This window comes from Etheostoma cragini, chromosome 12, assembly GCF_013103735.1.
Source record: "Etheostoma cragini isolate CJK2018 chromosome 12, CSU_Ecrag_1.0, whole genome shotgun sequence".
Lineage (NCBI taxonomy): Eukaryota > Metazoa > Chordata > Actinopteri > Perciformes > Percidae > Etheostoma > Etheostoma cragini.
Window position 1 is genome coordinate 11,926,406 of NC_048418.1, and position 21,266 is coordinate 11,947,671.

The 21,266-nt window shown below is 37.4% G+C and overlaps 3 protein-coding genes across 5 annotated transcripts in view; 1 reads left to right on the top strand and 2 right to left on the bottom strand.

The window, feature by feature from the left end:
• The window catches only part of si:ch211-106h4.4 (MAM and LDL-receptor class A domain-containing protein 1), a 25,464-nt gene extending 18,329 nt beyond the window's left edge, over positions 1 to 7,135 (bottom strand). The window contains exons 1-11 of the mRNA XM_034887469.1: positions 7,096 to 7,135; positions 6,572 to 6,700; positions 6,249 to 6,373; positions 5,899 to 6,136; positions 5,304 to 5,569; positions 4,249 to 4,339; positions 3,995 to 4,135; positions 3,014 to 3,145; positions 1,778 to 1,911; positions 1,504 to 1,675; positions 1,071 to 1,190 (exon numbers count right to left, since the gene is read on the bottom strand). Coding sequence (XP_034743360.1) covers positions 1,071 to 1,190; positions 1,504 to 1,675; positions 1,778 to 1,911; positions 3,014 to 3,145; positions 3,995 to 4,135; positions 4,249 to 4,339; positions 5,304 to 5,569; positions 5,899 to 6,136; positions 6,249 to 6,373; positions 6,572 to 6,700; positions 7,096 to 7,135 — 1,588 coding nt within the window. The remainder of the gene's footprint in view (positions 1 to 1,070; positions 1,191 to 1,503; positions 1,676 to 1,777; positions 1,912 to 3,013; positions 3,146 to 3,994; positions 4,136 to 4,248; positions 4,340 to 5,303; positions 5,570 to 5,898; positions 6,137 to 6,248; positions 6,374 to 6,571; positions 6,701 to 7,095) is intronic.
• Positions 7,136 to 7,219: 84 nt separating this feature from the next.
• Positions 7,220 to 10,450, bottom strand: LOC117953589 (MAM and LDL-receptor class A domain-containing protein 1-like). The gene is made up of 6 exons (XM_034886737.1): positions 10,369 to 10,450; positions 9,939 to 10,067; positions 9,545 to 9,673; positions 9,277 to 9,376; positions 8,950 to 9,118; positions 7,220 to 7,468 (listed from the first exon to the last, which is right to left on the bottom strand). Exons 1-6 carry the CDS (start codon positions 10,448 to 10,450, stop codon positions 7,241 to 7,243), a joined length of 837 nt encoding a protein of 278 aa, XP_034742628.1. The 3' UTR covers positions 7,220 to 7,240.
• A 2,455-nt stretch (positions 10,451 to 12,905) lies between these two features.
• mrc1b (mannose receptor, C type 1b) overlaps positions 12,906 to 21,266 on the top strand; it is a 43,345-nt gene continuing 34,984 nt past the window's right edge. For 2 of the 3 annotated variants that reach the window (XM_034886686.1, XM_034886687.1), the window contains exons 1-17: positions 12,906 to 13,120; positions 13,254 to 13,610; positions 13,873 to 14,043; positions 14,323 to 14,478; positions 15,550 to 15,660; positions 15,872 to 16,009; positions 16,122 to 16,298; positions 16,599 to 16,753; positions 16,932 to 17,045; positions 17,289 to 17,404; positions 17,514 to 17,662; positions 17,763 to 17,962; positions 18,804 to 18,919; positions 19,298 to 19,373; positions 19,469 to 19,622; positions 20,623 to 20,661; positions 21,027 to 21,190. In XM_034886686.1, the coding sequence (XP_034742577.1) occupies positions 13,018 to 13,120; positions 13,254 to 13,610; positions 13,873 to 14,043; positions 14,323 to 14,478; positions 15,550 to 15,660; positions 15,872 to 16,009; positions 16,122 to 16,298; positions 16,599 to 16,753; positions 16,932 to 17,045; positions 17,289 to 17,404; positions 17,514 to 17,662; positions 17,763 to 17,962; positions 18,804 to 18,919; positions 19,298 to 19,373; positions 19,469 to 19,622; positions 20,623 to 20,661; positions 21,027 to 21,190 (2,496 nt within the window). In that variant the 5' untranslated portion in view covers positions 12,906 to 13,017. The remainder of the gene's footprint in view (positions 13,121 to 13,253; positions 13,611 to 13,872; positions 14,044 to 14,322; positions 14,479 to 15,549; positions 15,661 to 15,871; positions 16,010 to 16,121; positions 16,299 to 16,598; positions 16,754 to 16,931; positions 17,046 to 17,288; positions 17,405 to 17,513; positions 17,663 to 17,762; positions 17,963 to 18,803; positions 18,920 to 19,297; positions 19,374 to 19,468; positions 19,623 to 20,622; positions 20,662 to 21,026; positions 21,191 to 21,266) is intronic. The other variant, XM_034886688.1, reaches the window with a different exon arrangement.

The following is a 21,266-nucleotide window of genomic DNA, read 5'->3' on the forward strand; positions in this document are numbered from 1 at the left end:
GAGTTTTGAGAATGTAATTTCTGTTTCAAGAAATGAGCCAAACCAATGGAGAAAAACTGTAATATACTTTATCTTATTACATCTGACCACCTCATGTTTCATGTTCTAAGAAGCCGATTCTCTGCCTTTAAACATGACTGAGCCTCTGACATGGAAGATCACTGAGATAGAAGGTTACTTTCACAAGCATGTTTAGGGCTGAAGACTACAAATGACTACAAATTGAAAACCTCAGTAGACAAAAGATTTCATTATAACTTGTTTATGAAAAACTATATATGTCAAAATCTAACAAACTCAGATTTATATGTCTTTGGTTTTGTAAATTACGCATGGCAATGTACATAAAAAAACTTGTTGCATCAATAATCGGTTTAGAATCAAATCGTTGGCCTCTGAATCGGAATCAAATTGAAACGTGAGGTGCCAGGAGATTCCCACCCCAATTATTTTGATTATAATTAGTGCTGTCAAACAATTAAAATATTTAATCGCGATTAATTGCATTAATGTCACAGTTAACTCGCAAGTAATCACACATATTTATCTATTCTAAATGTCCCTCGATTTCTTTTTGTCCCAAATATTTCTTCTCATTTTAATGGTCTTATCAACATGGAAAAGTGCATCGGCTTGCTTTGTACAAATGTTTTTTTATTGAAAACAAAACTGGCATGTAGCTTACTGTATTGTTCAATTTCACACGCAACATTCTCACTTGGAGCAAATAATGTCACACAATGTAACACTCTCCATCAATAAAGAGGTGAAAAATATTTAATGAGAGGGCGGAAAATTTGCATCAGCTGTGTGCTTGGCCATGAAGTGGTATTTCAGACTGGACGTGCTGCGATGATAGCTCAGTTCATGACAAAACACACAGATCACTTTGGTCTTGTCAATGGAACCATTTGGCAACACGTTGTACCGACAGCACTGATTATAATATTAAACATTTTAGTCCATAGATTTTCTCAGAACCAAAGGTAATATCTTGAAATTGCTTGTATTTCGATCAAATTGTTATTTACTTCCAGTGTTAATCAAATACTTATGGTGTTAGTCAATACCTTGGTTATTTCCAACAGTATGATCATACTGAGGTCCATCCCATGGCTGGTCCATTTGAAGCCCGCTACTGAGAGTCCAGTTCAAATCACCACTGACATCCTGGAGCCAACTGCATAGACCTGTTTTACAAGATATCATTTTAAATATTAAAACACTTAATTTGTAACACAGGCAACACCATTTTTGCAAATATCCAAATGGCCTTAAGTAAACTCTAATATTCGCAGAACAATGGAGATATACAGTTCACATTAACAGCTACTGTATTCAATAATTTAGTAGTAGTCTACTGTAGCTAAAAAAATCTTCTATCTTCTATAAATCTTATAACTTCCTTTGGTATTCAGTTATTGAGTCAATCAAATGTTGACCTTGATACTTTATGATAGACGATACGAGACAATTCACAGTCTCCTTTGTTTGATGAGTCACCTTGCTCAAAAGTGCAGTCTATTGCGGAGGCAGGAGCACTGGTGGTTGTGGTGGCAGGGTTCAGAGTGGTAGTTGGGATAATGTCATCACAAATCCTGCCCCTGATTATGTGGATGTCGTCCAGGGCAAGGCTTCCGTCCATTGAGGAAGAATAATTGGCTTGTAAAATAATCTGTGATTAAGGATGAAAGTTAATATACAAATATACACTTTATCTTTTTTTCTCAAGAAACGTGATCATGGTTTTATTATTAAATTAAACATTTCACCTTACCTGGTGACGCCCTGATGCATTGTAATCCACCCTGTCTTGGATCCACGTGTTATTCATGAATCCATTTGTATTCCATACTGGATGCAGTCCAGCAGTCTCATTCACAAACACTGTCAGTGTAATAAATGAGGGCTCTGGAAGAACCAAAATGCATCATCAAGTCGAAATTTGCGTTTATTGTCAGGTTTTGAGAATGTTTCTTCTTCTTGATCATTCCATTAGACACAAACATGAGGATTATAGCACCAATGCATAACCAGAAGCCCTCTCAGTTATAAGACATCATTCTGATATTTGCATCATTTTATTTGTAGGCCCCCTTTTTGCATGCGTACATGCAGTGTGTGCTATGTAATCTATGCGCTGTAATATAGTAAATTGCAATACACCTTTACAGGTTATCCCACCCCAATAAGGACCCGCATCATACACTTTTCCTCTTTGTTTGCCCACTTCAGTTGCTTTGCAGCTAGGAAATTAATTTTATTCCACACAGTTTGTAAGTATGATTTGTTTACATTTATGTTTCATTAACTACTACACATACTATTTCCATTCATAGTTACATTACCTTTATTGTGACTATAATTGCCATTGTTCCTCACACCCCCAACCGGCACTGTCAGACACCACCCACAGAGAGCCTGGGTCTGTCTGAGGTTTCTCGCTAAAAGCTAGGTCTCTCATCACCAAAGTTTCTTCCTAAAAGGGATTTTTTCCTCACCCCTGTTGCACTAAATGCTCCCTCTTGGGGGAATTACTGGAGTTGTTGGATCTTTATAAATTATAGAATGTGGTCTAGACCTACTCTATCTGTAAAGTATCTTGAGATGCCTCTTGTTATGATTTGATACTATGCATAAAATTGAATTGAAATTGAATTACATAGAGTTAAATATGAAAATGTAAGACTCAAAAACTATTTATTTAATTATGTGTGTTTTGGAATATTGTGACTTGATTATTGTAATCATCACTGGCATCTCTTTAAGGTTTTTTTTGAAAATCAATTGTCATATTTGATTTTATAACAAGTGCTAAATCTGGCTGAACAGAATAAACATTTTGGTGTCTGGGTTATATTTGGCTGAAGTTTTACAGCGATTACAGTAATTGACCAACCACCAAATATAACTTTACAATGTTTGTAAAAATAGATGTCAAAAACATAAACTCTTCCAACACACATTTAAACAATCGTGACCTTTAAATGAAAGCAGAAAAGACTGTACTTACTATTAGCTAACCAGCCATTGGCCTGGTGCCAGATCTCCAGGCAAGCTCGGTCTACTTCCTCCATTGTCTCACTCACCAGTTGGGCAATTTCTTCTTTTTTAGAATTTGAGGGTGTGAAAAATGCAAAGTGGCCTATAGAGAGAGAGAAAAAAAACATAAAATATCCAGGAGAAACATTTTCCAGCAGCATCCTGCACGTGCGTTTTAAATTTACATTATGTCTATATTCAGTCACCTGAAGTCTGAGAGGCTCATTAATCATAAGGGTTAGAGGCATCATACTCAGACGCTTAGCCCCCATGTACATTCCCAGCTGATCTATAAACTGAGGTATTGAAGTATTTGAATGCTTGACTTACAAGTTTTGAAACATTTAAAGGGTAGGTTCCTATGTGAACATTGAAACAGTTTTTACTTGCTATAATAATTCTTCCTATTCAGTCTGAGGTAAATTAATCAACTAGGTTCCAAAAGTCTTCCAAAGTTACCATATCTTTAGTTTGAAATTGCCTCTCAATGTTAGTATCCATCTACCGAAGCTCAGCAAGGAACCACTGTGTGTGGACATGAAAGATAGGGAATTTTATACCTATTAGACTGTGACTTATAAATATATACACTTATTTAGTCAAACTCAGACTTCTTTAGCCTTATCTACAGAAGCACCGTAATTGTTGTCCTCCATCACTTACACTGAAATTACATTAGGACGTGATTTTTAAATGGCCAGCATAAGGATCAATGGTTGCTGCAAACACAACCTGTTTCAATGTTAATAAAGACAGACTTAAAACATTGTGTACCTATCCGTTTTTATGTAAGATTATTTTTGGGGCTTTTCCCTTCGCTCAATATTAAAAGTTGATGGACAGCAAAGGGCTGCAGGTTGGATTTAAGCATGGGTCGCTGCAAAGGAATTGGCTTACAAAATACCACACTCAAAATTATGCAGGTAGTTAAAGTATGTGTGTTGTGACTTACCCAAAGCAGAATTTGTGGAGTGGTCCCTTTTTGGAATAAGTTGACCTTGACTGTCACCCGAAAGCCAGTCCCAGTCCACTCCAGACTCTGCTGGAGGATTATTCACCCAACCACAGAAGTCCATTTCAAAGTCACAAAAACCTGCAAGAAATAACATCCACAATTTACAAAACAAAAATTCCTCCAAGCACTAGACCACACATTTTCATCTTTTATTTTAACTCTAAAGTTCAAAGTTTAGAGCAGCCACTAACCTGACAGGGGACAGGCATCATTCAAGAGAGTGAGGTCGTCGATGGCGATATCCCTCCTTGGTCCAGGTCCAACTACCGCCTCAAAAATCACCTGTCACCCAGAATGAAAAATGAATTTGAACTTATAAGTTAACCTGTGTGATTTCTACATAGCTTTGTCTTTTACGTACTGTAGGATTGAGGAAGTCAAACTTATCTCAAAATATCTTTGCTGACAAAGCTGAGCTAAATGTCCTAATCTAAACATAATATATAAACTTAAAGAAAACAACACTCACATGACATCATGTTAAATAATTTCATGTGAGTATTATTAAGCGTCTGTTATTAAGCGTCTGTCCTCCAGTCCATACTGGCAACAAATAGAGATCCCATTCTAAAGCAAATTCAGTGTTATTTTCAACCACAATTGTCTGTTTAGTACCAATGTCCTCTTTCTGTTTTCCTTGCTGTGCTGCAGCAAAAGAAAGGTCTTGCGATACAAAAAGAGGGAAATTCATACTAATTATACTGTTATTTTGAAAGATACCCATTTGATACAGTAACTCAGATTGCAGAAGGCAAATATTTTACTTCAAAAACACATTTTTACACAGAATGAGTACTGTCCCCAATCCCTTGCACCAAAACTGCTTTAGGAAAGGATCTTTTTGCAGAGAGTAGAGACAGGAGGAACCATTCATACAATACTTTCAATGTACACAGTGTTGTTTCAAGACTTGAAATAATAATAATAATAATAATAATAATAATAACAACATTTAATGTCATTGTTATTGATTTGATGGAGCTACACCTACAGTGTTGTATGTCACTGAATAAATAAATAAATAAGTAAAACATGCATTATGCATGTCTGTATGTGTTTAGTTGTAATGTCCTTTAAGTAAGCAAACTTAGTTCTTTTCAAAGTAGCAGTTACAGAGACAAGAAAGTAAAGAAACAAAATTAATGTATAACGCCTGGGCATTGAATGTACAAAGCACAAAATATAAAGTTAGGAAATAAGAAAGGCAAGGAAATTGTAAGATCCTTATCTGATAACTACCAGCTACCTGATACTGTGTACTGGGATTGAGAAGCGTCACTCTTCCGTGCCTCCAGTGCTTCCCCTGATCTCCACTCCTAATCCACAGCTGGCCACTGTTGTTGTCGTCAGGGGTTTGAAGGTAAACAGAGAGTTCCCCCACTCCACTTCCCTCCATGTAGTACCAGAACATCAGGCATTCCCCTTCAGGAGCGGTAGGCTCCATCACTGCAGTCATTACTGCAACTCTGGACCCAACAGGGTGACTCCACAACTGGGCACTGAGGTAATAACCTACACAATAAGGTGGATTTATGCACATGCTGATTTGCATTTAAAAGTATATGTTTTGTATACCCAAAGGTTTGTGTATAAGTGGCTTCATAAAGAATGGGATCACACAAAGTAATCTGTAATGACTACATTTATTATTTACTGCAACACATCATCCTTTCTAAATCCAATAGCCTTCCTAGTTTCTTTGTTTGGAGGAACTAAACGTCTGAGCAACCATTAAAAATGCTGTCATTTTATATACCTACAGGTAAAAAAAGACTGTACTCTAGTTCTGACATGATTTGAAAAATTAGCCAGCTCAGACTGAATCTCGAGGAGTTGCAAACCTTGCTCTGTCCCCAGAGTGTGATCTGTGGCTGGGCCTGAAGAGTTGGCTGGTTGGGACGTCCCTGTGATCCGGCTCCAGGTGAAGTTTGCAGATGGTTGGGGCAGCAGACCACAGAGGGAGCCCTGGAAGGTGCACTCTCTCTCAGCCGGACAAGAGCCAGCCTCACTGCTGGACACCATTATATTATCAATTGCTATGCTGCCTTGTGTACCGCCCACCAAAGCTTCTATAATAAACTGAGGAACAAGATAAATGAAATGAGGAGTGAGTTTAAAGATAACAAAGAGTTTAATTCTGACATGTAATGTACAGTATGTATTTACACATTTAAAGGAGCACCAAGAGCACCTGTATTGGTTCTTTAATGTGGAAGGTAAGATCTGCAAATCTCCATTTGTTTCCCTGGGTGCCAGTTCTCATCCATACAATTGTCTCTACGTCACCAGAATGCTTTGTAATAAACTTCAATGAACCTGATAAAAATAACAGAACTTGACAGAATATAGTGGAAAAGGCTGAAGGTGGTTATAATTAATCTGAAATGTATGGACGTAAGAAGTTGCTTTTTCTGTGCATGACTATGGATTTACTTCAATTAAAAGTATTAACAACTGAATAACCTATTTAATTAATACGTTGTAAAGTGTAGCTATGGACAGTGAGGCACGTACCAATGCTGTTGCCAAATATGTGGTACCAGAAGCTTACACATATGACTTGACCTGCAGGAGGGAAGCCTACAAGTCTGGCTGCCGATGAGATATTCAGGTTGAATGCAGTAGTTATGAGCATGTAGTATCCTGCGGAGGAAGGAAAAACAATTAGTGAAAAATGGAGTATTCTTAAGGATTTTTGTTTCAATCAAGTACTTAGTGTGCTCACAAATTAAATTACACACTGTGAATGTATTTATAATAATAAAAAATATAATGTATATATATGTACAGTATATAGTGTATTCATTTAGTTTTTGAGAATGTGGAAACACTTTTTTCATCTTGCTCTCATGAATGCATTCATATATTGATTCTGACATATTTTAAGGAGAATTAGCAACAGCTGTAGCAAAATCTAATAGAAATCCAATAAAATAATCAATAAGCAGAACATGCTCATATGTGTTAACATGTAACTAAGGCCACTAAGTTGTTTATAAGGCTGGATTAACAACCTAAAGGGAAAAGGACCACTAGACCTTTGAGGGACACAAACGCTAAAGGAGCATTGAGAAGCATTTTGGCTGTGCTCATGTAATACCATTAGCAACAATACAGTATGTTGTGCATGTTACTAAAATGTGCTGGGCAAGTTGCCACAAAGTCATTTCTAGAACACAACTCTCATTTACTGTCGGTAAGATACTTGCCTTCATTTAATTTCTTATTTTCCCTTTTCCACAAAAGGCTGGCAGTGTAGTCAGGGTACCATGAACAGGTGTCCTTTTCAAAATCGCATGAGAGTTGGTCTGATCCTGCAGGTACATCTCCCTCTGCACAGTTCTCAAAGCCGATATCGTCCAACATAAAGTCCCTGGCTTCCATAAATGAAGGGTGGAATGAAAACCACAGCTGTAGAAAGAAAAGTGTTTTACTTTACAATAATTCTAAAACTCAATATTCAAAATGATTTAGGAAAAAGCAGATTGCTGTAACACTGACTTTTTCCTACTGGGAATACTGCAACTATATTGTAGTGTTGGTGAATTAATGTGAATATAATGACTAAATGGGTAAAGCCAAAAAATAGAACAGTTTCAACAGTCTGGCAAATTCATAAAATTACATAACTTTACTGTAATGCAGCCTTTACAAACAGGAAAAAACACCATTTATGCAATATTATGATACTATGATATCCAAACTCTAAGACAATATCTAGTTTCATATCACAACATTGATATAATATCGATTTACTGCCCAGCTCTCCCTGTGTGTTCCTTTCGGCTGAAACATTTGGATGTTGATATGTAAAAGACATAAACATGTGCATTGTGTTTACTTTCCAAGTGAGGCTATGTCTTGGGTTTTGGTGAGGACTGCCTGGCCTAAAAGCTAGCGTTAGGAAGAATTTGGCCACTAAATAAAGTTTATTTTTGTTGTTGGTTCTTTGCATTGCATGGAAATATGTTGGTGAATGCAACATTACTGTAGATTCATCTCTTACATTTCTTACTATTGTGTATTGTAAAAGATAGTGGAAGCAAATTAATATGTATAGTTCAATTTACAAGTTTAGAAGAAGTTACACAGTGAGAAACAATAAATCATATATAGAAATAAAAAAAACTGAATCAAATCAAATTGTTAGGTGCATGGAGATTCCCACTTGTAATACCAAACAAATCCATAAGGGAATATGTAAGGTAAAGTAAACATAATGACAAGCAAAACAAATTGAAAAAAATTGAACCTAAAGGTGTTTTATTAATCTGCTGGGGGTAATTAGTTGTTATATAAGAACAGAAAACAGAGTAGAGAAAAATACAATAAACGTAGAGGTACAATAAAGATTTAGAAATAAAGGAGAGTGTAGGAGAGTGTAGGAGAGTGTAGGAGAGTGTAGGAGAGCTACACCATGAAATAACAACTTGAAGTAAAATTTAAGCTATATACAGATACAAAATAAGTAGAGGAGTAAATGTATTTTAAAAAGTCATACCTAACTTTTTCTTTAAGGTCAGTGGTTTTCAATCGGACATTCTAGGTTCCCCTTTTTCACTATTGATTGTCTTTGACTATCCTATTCTGCAGATAATCATGCTCTATATTTAGAAACTACAGTTCCCATAATGCTTTGGGGGATGTTACGGATTCAGTGAGGTAAGTTGACTACAACTTGAGTTTCTATTTGCAATGTACCCGTAGAATGGACAACTATCACTAAATTCCACTGGTGCTTAAAAAAACAAACCATTTTGATGATTCTCAGGCAAGTTCTGCTGTTGCAAGAAGCATCTTTGTCCCTCTGATTTCACAGCAGGTTTATGTACGACTGTTTAAGATGACAATGTCTGTAAACGGCCTGAAAGCATACAGGACATTTCACTAACCTTGTATCCTCCAGGGCGATTACCGATGAAAGCTGTGGCATTCTCCCAACCGTATATCATACTTTTGGAAATATCTGGCAGCAGCTTTTCCTCAGAGGTTCCTCTGACCATTACTACTTCCAGGTATGATGATAATGATGACTTATTATTGTAAATGTGATACCAGAACCTGAAAAATATTGTCAGATCACAAAACAAGAAACAGCTTGCACAGGGTGTTTGGCATATTTAAGAAAAATCCTAGTGAAATTATTGCTATGCATTGTCAGTCAAGGACATATCTAATTGTAAAACACATATCTTTAAAACAGTGTTTGTTTTTACTACCTGATCTGGCATCCCAGAGCAGCCAACTTGTCAACAGAATACTCCAACTTAGCCCTAGGCAAAAACCTTCCTTCTTTGCCATCTATATGCATGACATGCCCTGTATCCAGCACACAAATATCCAATAAGATTATTATCAAAGGCTAGATCTTATTATCTAAGTAAACATTAATATCACAAATTGAAAATGTCACCATATGTCACTGTTTAAATGAGTTATCAATAGAGTAATGACACAACTGAAACATGGGAGAAGATGAATGTTTACCAAAGGGACTATGTGTGGTGTGGTCCAGTCCAGGTACTGAGGTGATGTTTGCCATCTGCCGTCTCCAGCGGTAGGAATCAGCACTGGTGTCGTTCCAACCACAGGAGTGATGCTCAAAATCACATGAACCTTAACATGAATGATAAAGTAATCACAGATTTTGCAAAATAACCTGAAAGCATTCTTGTTCCCAGTGTAGCATTGTTTATTCCGTCGGATTATTCTATTTATTATTGTATATTTTGTGTGTAATAAAAAGGCAAAGACCTTTGCAAATACTGCATTCTAAATGCTAAATTCTTGAGTGTCTCATGTTCTTTGGTGACATTTAGTTAAAACAACTTCAATTTAAGTAGATTTGATTTGAAAAACGTTTGCCAAACTGTCAGCATACCACAAAACTCCTCATCTGAGCCATCTTTACAGTCCTTCTTAAAATCACAGACAAGATCAGCAAGAAGACATTCTCCCGATGTACAGTTGAACCTCCCGTCAGGACAAGAGGACACCATGACCAACAATACTGCACAGAGAGATTTTCGTTACAAAGAGATAACAAGAAGAGAACCTGACGGGGGAATGTGACTATACATTTTAATGCCATCATGACAGTCTTTTTCTCTTTGTAAAGCTATCCCACACCATAGACACATTCCACAATGTCATTGTACATGAATGTACATTTTCCAAACACTACTGACATTGCACATACTTGTCATTCTGTAGTTTATATGAGTGACAGCGCTACACCCCTTATTTAAGGATGATGCACATAAATAATGTACACAACCTTAAAGATAATTTTGTGCTATAAAGACTCTTACCGGACAGCAGAAAAAATATGTGCTTCATGTCTGGAGAAGCATGACACATGGTGAGAAAACCCAAAGAAAACGAAAGATCCATAAAGCAACTTTTATTACAACAAAATGAGCAAAGGCCGCAAGTCCTTATCGGAAAACCCTGAAAGCTTAAAGTCCAGAGTTCTCATTAGTAAATTCGTTCACCATTACATTTCTGTCGCTTGTCTTTATTACCCTCATTGGAAATTCCGCTTTGGCAAACCAGAGCTGTATTTTGCAAAAACTACCTGAAGTATATAATATATTATACATTTAAAAACATGGCACTGGCCTAACTAAATGTAAGTTTTGAATTTGTCACGAGTATTTATATTAACAATACAGTGGGTAGCTCTTATTTCTCTGTACCATTTTGAAGTACGTGATAATGTCAAGCTTTACTGGATCTTATCTGACTTATCAAAGTGGGAGATAAAGAAAACACGAGGAAAATTACATAGATCCTCCATGTTCTAGTTTAAATGTAAGAGGTTAATAGGTATTCTGCAAATTAAATGGGAGAAAGAGCTTTTAATTTGAACTTTGTCAACCCTCAAACAGCTCTGGGTAAATCCTCATAAAATAAACTTGTCCCAAAAACACTAAAAACTGTATGTAACAGTTCAGGTCAAAAAGCCTGGGCATTGTAAATGTATAACCTTTATTCCAATGTGCTTTTGAAGCTTCTGGAACAAACAATTAATAACTAAATAACTGACCCATCTTTAACTTTTTCCACTGCAGGGGCTGTAAACTGACTTCTCTGTCAGGTGTGTCTGACTGGCCAATACACAATGACATCATCCCACAAACAGCATACTATTATAGTGCTTGAGCCAAGGTTTTGTGTTTCTTCAGGGATTTATTGGAAGAAAAGGGAGAAGTAATAACTCTGTTAATGGAAGAGAGACAGGAAAGGCCACAAAGCACCCAAATTAAGATTACCCAACAGGGAAACTATTAAAATCAACAATAACAAAAGCCATCCCAGCTTGCTAAAACATGCTCTGTCTGACCGGGAATCAGAAGAGGCTGTTAGCATGGTGAACGCGTCTGTGGCATGCTGAAGATAAACGCAGTGCAGAGCAGTCCACTTTTTATCAAATCTTAAAGCAGGTTGTGACACCTTTTTCCCCTTTCATCTATTATAACTATATCAATTAAGAATGACCCATACCATTTTGGAAGACAAAAGTCACACATTTAATGTGGTAAAAAGATAATCAGGAACTACACCAGTATAAAACTACACTAGTCATCCTTACAGGTCTTCTAGAAACAATCACTGCAGTCCCAAAGGTCCATATTTCAGCAGATTTCTCAGCTCCAAAAAGGAGAATAATCTAAGAGGAAGTGAAAATACAAAATGCTATGATATATGTTATGGCAAAGCTGAATGCCTCTGCTCCCTAACAGGATATTGTGTTGCTACACTCAGGATGCACAAAATTTTCTCTTCATCAGCAACAGTGCAATATCACTCGGCTTGAATAACCTTGCAAGCCATCATGGCAATATTAATGTGTAGACTATCACTGAGTTAAGTGACTTTCAGCCACCTTTAATGCAATCACACACTGTTGAAAACTAGGGTGTTAAGTATGACTTCTAAGAGGGCAGTAGGGTATTGCAAAGTAGAAGTCAGTGTTTTTTTGGGTGTTACTAAGAGGTTGCAAGGATGTTCAGGCAAACTAAGACTTTAATATTAAAAAGGAGTAAGTGGATATGGATTCAAAGCCTAGTCAGCTCTGATCGGGCAGTTATTTTCCAACATTATTTATTGATAGTTTTATAGCAAAGATACAACGGCTCAACAGTATATATAGTACATAATTATGCAGTAACAGACTGACTGACTGACTGATGTATTGATTCATGCCTCACACTAAGCCCTCAGCACTCTCACAGCCTTTTCTCTCTATTGAGCAGGTACCAGATATACCAGGGCAGGTTGCCAATTATCTAAATGCCAAGGGTTCCTTTAATAATATGGCATGATTGTTGTTTGTAAATTGGGCATATTAAAAGACAGTACATTAGTAACTTGTATGGATAAATGAAAAAAATCATGCCATCACCAACAGAGAGCTTGACACAGTTCTTCCTGCTATAGACCTATCATACTCTTTAAAAGTTTCTCTCTTTATTGTTACATAACATCCATGTCATCCCTATTTTACTCTGTATTGCAATGAAAAGCTAGCTCTTGCCAGAGCCCAGGCAGACACCAGTGGCAGATATCAGGAGTGTGCATCAAAGTATATGAGCGTTGATGCTGCACTTGACCATTGACTTTGATGAGTCATGTTTAACATAAATCTCTTACACATCATTTTGTTCCAGGACAGGAAGTGAGTGGGGCCACTTTTTGTCATTTCTGGAGGGTGACATCCGTGCAAGCAAGACTATGTGTATGTGTGTGTGTGTGTGTGTGTGTGTGTGTTTTGTCTATGCTGACCCTACTTCCCTTCCAACCCCCCCTTTTCACCAGTAGCTAATGTTGAAATGTGCCAATCTGAAACATGACACTTTATCAATGAGAAGAAAAAAAAACTGACAGTGTCCGTAGTATTAAGAGTCCCTCCTTTGCATGTCCATGCTCATAAGTCATCTGCTTGCAATGCGTGGACAATGTCTATTACTCTGAGACTTATCAGAAGAATGCTGACCCAGAGGATAACTCTAGCAGCCTTTGTACTCTTCATCCAAACATCTCAATGTTCAACAAGAAATGGTACAGTATGCACTCAAGCTTTCTTATGTGACATAATCTGCATGTAAGGGCTATGTTCTAAGTATGTATTGTGGAAGTGAGTGCATTTCTAATCGGTCACAGTATTGTATTTTTTTTTTACATCTCTCTGCAGATTCCCCATTCTCACTCACTAACAAGGCCACTGGTTTCTGTTTGCTGAAAAGATCAACCCGCTGCCTTGAGATGCGCTGGACAACCGGTGATCGTCTTTTTGTTACCTCATCCAAAAAGTGCCTTGGAGCTCAGGGCAAAAGTGTAGGGAGTGAAGTAAGCCTCTACGATTGTGACGACAGGAGTGAGCTACAAAAGTGGGAATGCAAGAATGAAACTCTGCTGGCCCTCAAAGGCCAACAGTTGTACATTGAAGTCAAACCTGATGAAACAATTGCTCTCTCAAAAACTGTCGGGCTGAATAACGATTTCAAAATCACAGGGACATCCAGCGGTGCTTGTTCCAGAACATACAGAGGTACAGTATAAAAACTGAATAACCAAGCCTTAAGACTGAACAACAGAATACATGAGCAAATAGGCATGATTTTTACTTGGATTCATCAAACACCTACAAAATTATTGATACTTAGTGTCAGGTGACGTCTGATCAACTTGAATGGTGCATCAAGAGCCTCCTCACTAGAGTTCGGTTGTGTACGCCTTGAGTAATCTGTAGTTAAGAGAAGCAATAGTTCAATTTAAGTTTTCATGTGAACAACCTCTTTTTTCCCTTTTAGAATATTACACCATTGAGGGAAATGCGTTTGGTAAGATCTGCTCGTTTCCCTTCCTGTACAAAGACCGGTGGTTTGGAGACTGCACTACGTACGACTCCTCAACAAAGCGACTTTGGTGTGCGGTTGAAACAAAATATGAACACGAACAATGGGGAAACTGCCCAACTACTTGTGAGTACTGCATTTATGATTTTAATCTCACTACAGTGAGTAAAAAGCATGATTGATGCACATACCAGAACCACACATATGTATCTTCAGGCAAATTAATTTGGTTTCGGAGCACACATTAGATTATACTACAAGTTGTTGTTCACTAGTTAATTAACATATCTGATGCTTAACACATAGCTCTCAATATAAGAGCAACATTTAAGGCTGCAGTAATACAATTAAAATATTTAGATGATTAAAGTATTTTGTTTTCTCTGTTTCTGTATTGACGCACAGCATCAGACAACTGGGAGAAGAACATTGTAACAGGAGCATATTACCAGCTCAACACACAGTCGGTTCTGACTCGGGCCCAGGCTGACGCCAGCTGTAAACAGCAGGGGGCCTCCCTGCTCAGTGTTACTGATGTTACTGAGCAGGCTATTGTCTCAGGTAAGATGCCACCTGGTGGATGTTTGCTTGTATTGAAACAGATACTGACCCAAAACAGTGGTTAGATAATAATGATATTAAAAACTGTTTATATTATGGGTTAAAACTGTTTTATTATTCAATCAAAAAGATCTTAAAAAAGTATTCCATTATGTTATGCTTTTAATTGTACATGACCATATATGTGCACCATTTTTTGATAGCCATTTGAACTGCTGTTTAATGCATCAATTCTAAAGAAGTATAAAACATGTTAAATAAGCAGTCTAGTTGCCAGTATCTGTTTCATTAGGATATTAGAATTAGAATAAACATACAAATATTCTTAAATATGTTTTAGAAAGGTAAGACTTGATTGATCTTGTTCACAGTACAGATCTCCATGCTTTAGGTGTTTCTAATATGAGATTTTATTGCTTTTTTTCTTTATTTATTGTTAGTCATTTGGATAATAGGGACAAAAATTGTAGCTCTGTTTTAGTGAATAAGCAAACAGAAAATCATAGACAAAATGATGACCGGTTATTTGTTGCACACATTCTTCTCAAATTGATGTTTGATCAAATTACACGTCAACTTTTAAGACACCAGTTATTTCAGGAAAAATTGCTCCAGAAGCTTGAGGTCTACATACTGTTGCGTTAAACATTGAGTTCAAGGATCATTGTGACATTGTGAGCACAGAGGAGAGATTGTGCAATCCATTTTGTTCAGGAGTCATGTGAAGCCTCTGCACTTTGGTTGCACACTGAAAGTCTCATAGGAACTAAAGTGTCCCAATCTTGCTCAATTTATACAGCATGACTATATTAAACATTATTAGATACACTGATACATACTGCGTTTGTTTTAACCTGATACTTATTAGGAACATGACTCCTCTTGTAAGATTTCCCTTGTATGTTTTGATGTGTTCGGATTATTTTGTTGTGCTAGAGCTTGAATTCTGTCTTTTTGCTGACTTGTTGCGATGAAAAAGCAGAACAACACGGAAAAGAGGAACAATTTATTTACTCTGTCCTTTTCCTTTTCATGTTCTTCTCAACCACACAAACACATTTAAACACACAGCACTATTGAGATCAGGAAAACATAAACTTTGGATCGGGCTGGTCTTGGACCCACAACATGGCTGGCAGTGGTCTGATGGGAAGCCCTTCCGTTATCTGAGATGGAGTACAGGTAAGTACTACTCCAATAAAACAGCCTGAAACATAAATGTTATGTTTAACCCTCAAGGCACTGTTTCTAGACACAGGGAGATTTCAAAGATAAAAAAAGCTGCGAAAGAGACAGACAATTCCTTCAGGAGTTGGTAGAGAACAAATACATTGCTAATAGAGAGTGAGATTTTCAAGGATGCGAAGAATATGAATCTTCACTTTTGTTTTAGGAAATCCACTTCCTAATCCGGGACACAACTGTGCATTTCTTGACTCTGCTGGGCAGCACTCTTGGCAAAGTTCATCCTGCGTCAAGAAAATTGGCTACATCTGCTACAAAGACAAGGCCCCACCAACTCCTCCACAAAGTACAGAACCATATTCTGCTCAATTTTATTCTAACGTCCTCTGGCTGTTTCATGTGATGACGTTTACTCTATGATTTCAGTCAATCAATCCCCTTTATCTTTTGCTCATCAGTTGAGCAAGGATTTTGTTCAGCCCCTTGGATTCCCTACAATGGCCACTGCTTCCACCTTCATCGCACTTTGCAAACATGGTCTGATGCTCAGAGAGAGTGCCGCAAAGAAGACGGAGACTTAGTGAGCATTCGCAATGTGGAGGACCAAAGCTTTGTCATCTCTCAACTTGGATTTGGTATGTAAAGACAAAAGACATTAAGACTGAGTTTCCAAAGTCTTTTTTGTATTCAATATACAAATACCAAAAACTCTGTAAGTCTGAATAGGCAGGGAGGACACGTGTATACACTGTATATGCAAGTGTATTATGATCTATTAGTATTATTGCTGACTGATTTAAGGATGTCTACAATTATCCATGTCTACCAATGTTTACATTGTACCAATAGTTTTATTAATTTCAGTTTGTAGAACATAATGTTAACAATGTAAAATGTTTTCTACTGGTTGACATGCGGTACATTCTTGACTGCAGGAACCTCTGATGAGCTCTGGATTGGACTGAATGACAGGAAGACAGAGGGGCTGTTTGACTGGAGTGACCATTCTACTGTCAGCTTCACCAGCTGGGAGTTTGGGAAACCGTCTGTCTCCACTGACACAGAGGACTGCATTCTCATCAGGGGAGAGGTAAGGCATCCTGGTATTATCCATCCCATTTGTGCTAAAAACATTCTATCCTATTACCACCCAGAAACAAAAACAGAAGAGAAAGAGAGAGCATTGTGAATATGAGTATATGTAGTCTATCTATCCAACACATCCAATCCACAAGAATGCAATTGTTTACAGTGTTGTTTTCTTGCAGAATGGGAACTGGGCGGATCGCTCGTGTGATGAGAAACATGGTTTTATCTGTATGAAGCAGAGTGCCACTGAAAGCACTGGAGATGAAATAGATGTAGATATAGGCTGCAAAGCTGTGAGTACATTTAAATGTAATATATGAAAATAGTATATGTCCTTTATTGTACCCATCTGGGTAATCAAAGTGCAGGATTAAACAAAGAAATTTATTTTGAGAACTGGTTTTAATACCACGTTCAATGGGAGGTCAGCTAAGCATCTGTCTCGTGTAAATCCAATGTCTTTTATGAACAAAATGGATATGGTTCAATTTAAAATAACAACTTATCAGTTCTAATCAGCGCTCGGTTTTCTACAGGGGTGGAAAAGACATGGCTCATATTGCTACTTTGTAGGAACAGAGACAAAGACGTTTGATGAAGCTAAAGAGGACTGTAAAACATCAGACTCCTACTTAGCTGATGTTACAAATGGGTGAGAACAAGTCATGTGTTTAAGAGCCATGGTATAACAGTGTTTGCAAGTACCTAACAGTATATTTCACATAATTCAATGAGACATAAAAAGCTGTAAATATTTTCAGGGTGGATAATGCCTTCCTTGTCAGCTTGGTGGGGATGAGACCAGAGAAGTACTTCTGGCTAGGCCTCTCAAACCAAAAAGACATTGATCAGTTTGTGTGGACAAACACAGACTCAGTGAGGTTTACTCACTGGAACTCTGAAATGCCAGGTATGGAGAAAGATGCAATGTAATCTTTACTGTAAAATAGAGGGCATAAACAGCATTTCCACAATTTACATTCCACAATTTTCCCCCTCAACGACTCAAGGTTACAAAAAGGGCTGTGTTGCCATGACAACTGGGATTTTGGCCGGACTATGGGATCTGCTGCCTTGCACCAATCAGGAAAAGTACATCTGCAAACACCTGGCAGAGGGGGCAGTTGTAACCGTTGCACCCCCGACTCAAACCCCTCCTCAGTGTGAGGAGGGTTGGACTCGAGTGGGAACAAGAAACATGTGCTCCAAGGTACAACCAGAGGTCAACCTCAGCTGAACAAAATTAAAACATGATAGACCTGCCTGCTAATACCAACAACACAAGACCAGTGTCCTGCCACAATCACATGATATATTAAACATGTCCCCGGCAGGCAATTCAAATAAAGCAAAAGCACTCCCTCCTCTCCGGCTCAACGAGCCAGAAAGAGAGAAAGCAGCAGAGGTTGAACGAGCTAGAAAGTGAATGATGAGAGAAAGCCACGCTGGCAGGAACACAGCCGTGAATCAGAGGAATTAAAACATTATTTTCTGATTGTTTTAGTGGTTACACACATTGGTTACACACATCCGCACAACCCTGCGGGAAGGAGCCGCACTTTGTGTGGATGCAGAGCTTCATCCTGTCGCTGCATGTGTGTCTGTGTCGGTCAAACCGACACAGCACATCTACACAGCGATGTGAAGACACAACAGACACACAAAGTTAGCAACCAGCTGGTAAACAGTATTTAGCATTTGGCAGCTAAAGAGGCCGATATTTGCTTCAGGAGTTGGTGAATCATAAACAGAGCTAAAAGAGAGTGAATATAAATAAATATGCAAATGGTATGATATACAATTGTTAGTATATCATTCCAGAATATATGATATGATAATATGGAAATTCTGCTGCTCCAAAGTGACAAAACTATTGTAGTTTTAGAAATATGTCGCATATATATATATTTTTTAAGGAAATAAATGAGTTTTTCTCTCGCTGATACACACATCTTGGCTAAAATAAATATAAACAAGTCTATCTAAATTATCTACTCTACTGATGTAGATACCTGGACTACATTAAACAGGCATTCATTCTTGTGTTCAAGTTTTTCACAGGGCCTCGTGCAAATGAGAAGACCTGGTTTGAGGCCAGGGATTACTGCAGGGCCATTGGAGGAGACCTGCTCAGCATTCACAGCGCTTCTGAGCTACTTGTTGGAAGGTATAAGCTGGATAAAACAATTTTAACTTTGAAGTTGAAGCACCAGACACCCAGACAGCATGCAGCATTAAATATAGCACCCATTAATACTGATTATTAGATCCCTCTGTTTGCAAGAGGATTGAACTCAAAAACTAGCTCTTAAAAGGCATTTGAGTGTACCATGTATACTACTACCATGTATACATGTATACTTTTTCATACTTACAGTGAATAAATAAAAAGTAAAATGAAATAGAATACACTATTTACTCTGCTATTGAGATGGCTTGAGTTCTTTGCTCCGGTACTCATCGCTTCAGTTACGTCCTGCCTTGACACGGCGACAACATGCTAAAATAAGGTTGCATTCATAAATAATTTATAACTTTTGTACAGCAGACATGGAAAAGCCTGGATTGGACTTCATATTCCTGACACGAACACTGGTTTTACATGGAGTGATGGATCCCCGGTTAGTTAACTGTGTTTTACTTTTTAGAACTTAATCTGATACCCCAAACATATATTATTGTTTTCTAATTTTTTTTCCATATTTATTTATTCCAGGTAAACTTCCAGCACTGGCAGGAAGGAGAGCCAAACAATCACAATAATGATGAATCTTGTGCTGAATTCAGAGTGTATAACTGGGATGACGCTGGGTCTTGGAACGATCTGAACTGTGAGAGCTACAATGACTGGCTATGTCAGATCCGTGCAGGTACAGTTGAAAAAGTTACTTATTTTTCGTCAAATATCTTTTGTCTCTTCTAAAAAGAAATCATTTTATATTTTCCATTTTTCATCCAGGAAAAACTGACTGGTGCATGCATGCTTTTTCATGCCTTTGATTGCCTTCCACAATGCTGCAAAGCTTCCCACAAAACATATCTTTATCACAAACCCATTCCCAACAACAGCAGAGTTGTTGATTCGACCAGTAACCAGATCAGATATTTAAAAAAGGCAAGACGGAACAAATAAACAGCATTTCTGTTTAGTTTAGACTTTCACAATAATACATAATAAGAAATCAACAGACAGAAGAGGTAACAAATTAACAAATCAATTAACTCAGGACAATCAAGTGAAACTATCACAATGGTCAAATCACCAATGTGATTAATTGGACCACAGAGAGAGTAATAGGATAAGTTAACATGAATGTAAATAAAGTCACTTTCCCAGCCAAGTCTATATGTTAGCTGGTCTATATTGACAATATATATATTTAAAAGTATTATCCTGCTGCATTGTCCTAACATTTGAGGGGCTATGTATACAATTGACTACAAATCCCAGACTGTTTATCTAATACAAATGTGAACCTCTATGAATGCTGAAAATCAGCCTTTTAACCTTTGTTATGTTTTCTATAATGTACAACACCTGTATAAACTTAAAAAGCAAATACTTTTTACAAGAACGTAAGATCTGGAGAGATCTAGAGAAGTATGTCTGGTATATTAATCAATGCAACCTTATTTTGCTCACTTTGGCAAGACACACTCTACATACTGTTACTGTTGACCAAACTGTTATTCATAGTAACTCACAGTATGAGTGGTCAAACCTTCAGTGTGCCCATGCTACTGCCATGCTTTATTTTCTGGTTTACAATATCTATCTACAAGACTCAAAGTAGAGTACAGAGTAGGGGGACTGGCAGATTTGTTCGCTTTCTTTCTACATTAAACTAACACTTGTTTGTGGCCTTACAGGAGTGACTCCAAAACCACCTCCAGAAAATACTGCGGTAGGTAAGTTGACATTCTAACCATACACACTCCCAAGGTGACAAACACATAAAATGCAACATATTTGGAAACTAGTTATGGCTGGTTTAACTTCAGTCACTTTTGACCCTTTTCGATCTACTTGAGCAGACCAATTTACTCTTTTCTTAAAACTTAAAAAAAAAAAACTTAACCAAACAAAAAGACAGGACACTTGGTGTGAGAAATGTTACCATTTCTAGCTGGTACCATTAAAAACTATTCACTTTTATGTTGTGTAACATTTCTTTAGACATCAAGATTTTATGCTGTAAAAGATGTATAACAGGAAAAAAAAAAAAAAAAAAAAAGACACATAAATTGTCAATATGTTTCTAAAACCTTTGCAGACTTTAACACCACTTCAGATGGTTGGCTTGTGTGGAGAGGGAATCAGTATTTTGTGAACACAGACTCATTGTCCATGGAGGATGCTCGTCACTTCTGTCAGCAGAGGCATGGTGACTTGGTATCTGTCACCAGTAAAGATGAAAATCTATTCTTATGGAAACAGGTAGATGTTTATTTGTTTGCTTAACAAACTTGTCAGATTTTACTCATATTGAAAGAATTTACAAACTAGAAAAGGA

What these genes read in the sequence shown, in the direction of transcription:
- LOC117953589 (XM_034886737.1), bottom strand. Translation starts at nt 10,450, where the DNA reads ATGGATCTTTCGTTTTCTTTGGGTTTTCTCACCATGTGTCATGCTTCT. An exon ending in GCTCTGGGATGCCAGATCAG is followed by an intron (nt 9,119 to 9,276) that starts GTAGTAAAAACA and finishes AATATTTTTCAG; the next exon opens with GTTCTGGTATCACATTTACA. An exon ending in ATCGCCCTGGAGGATACAAG is followed by an intron (nt 7,469 to 8,949) that starts GTTAGTGAAATG and finishes TTCTTTCTACAG; the next exon opens with CTGTGGTTTTCATTCCACCC.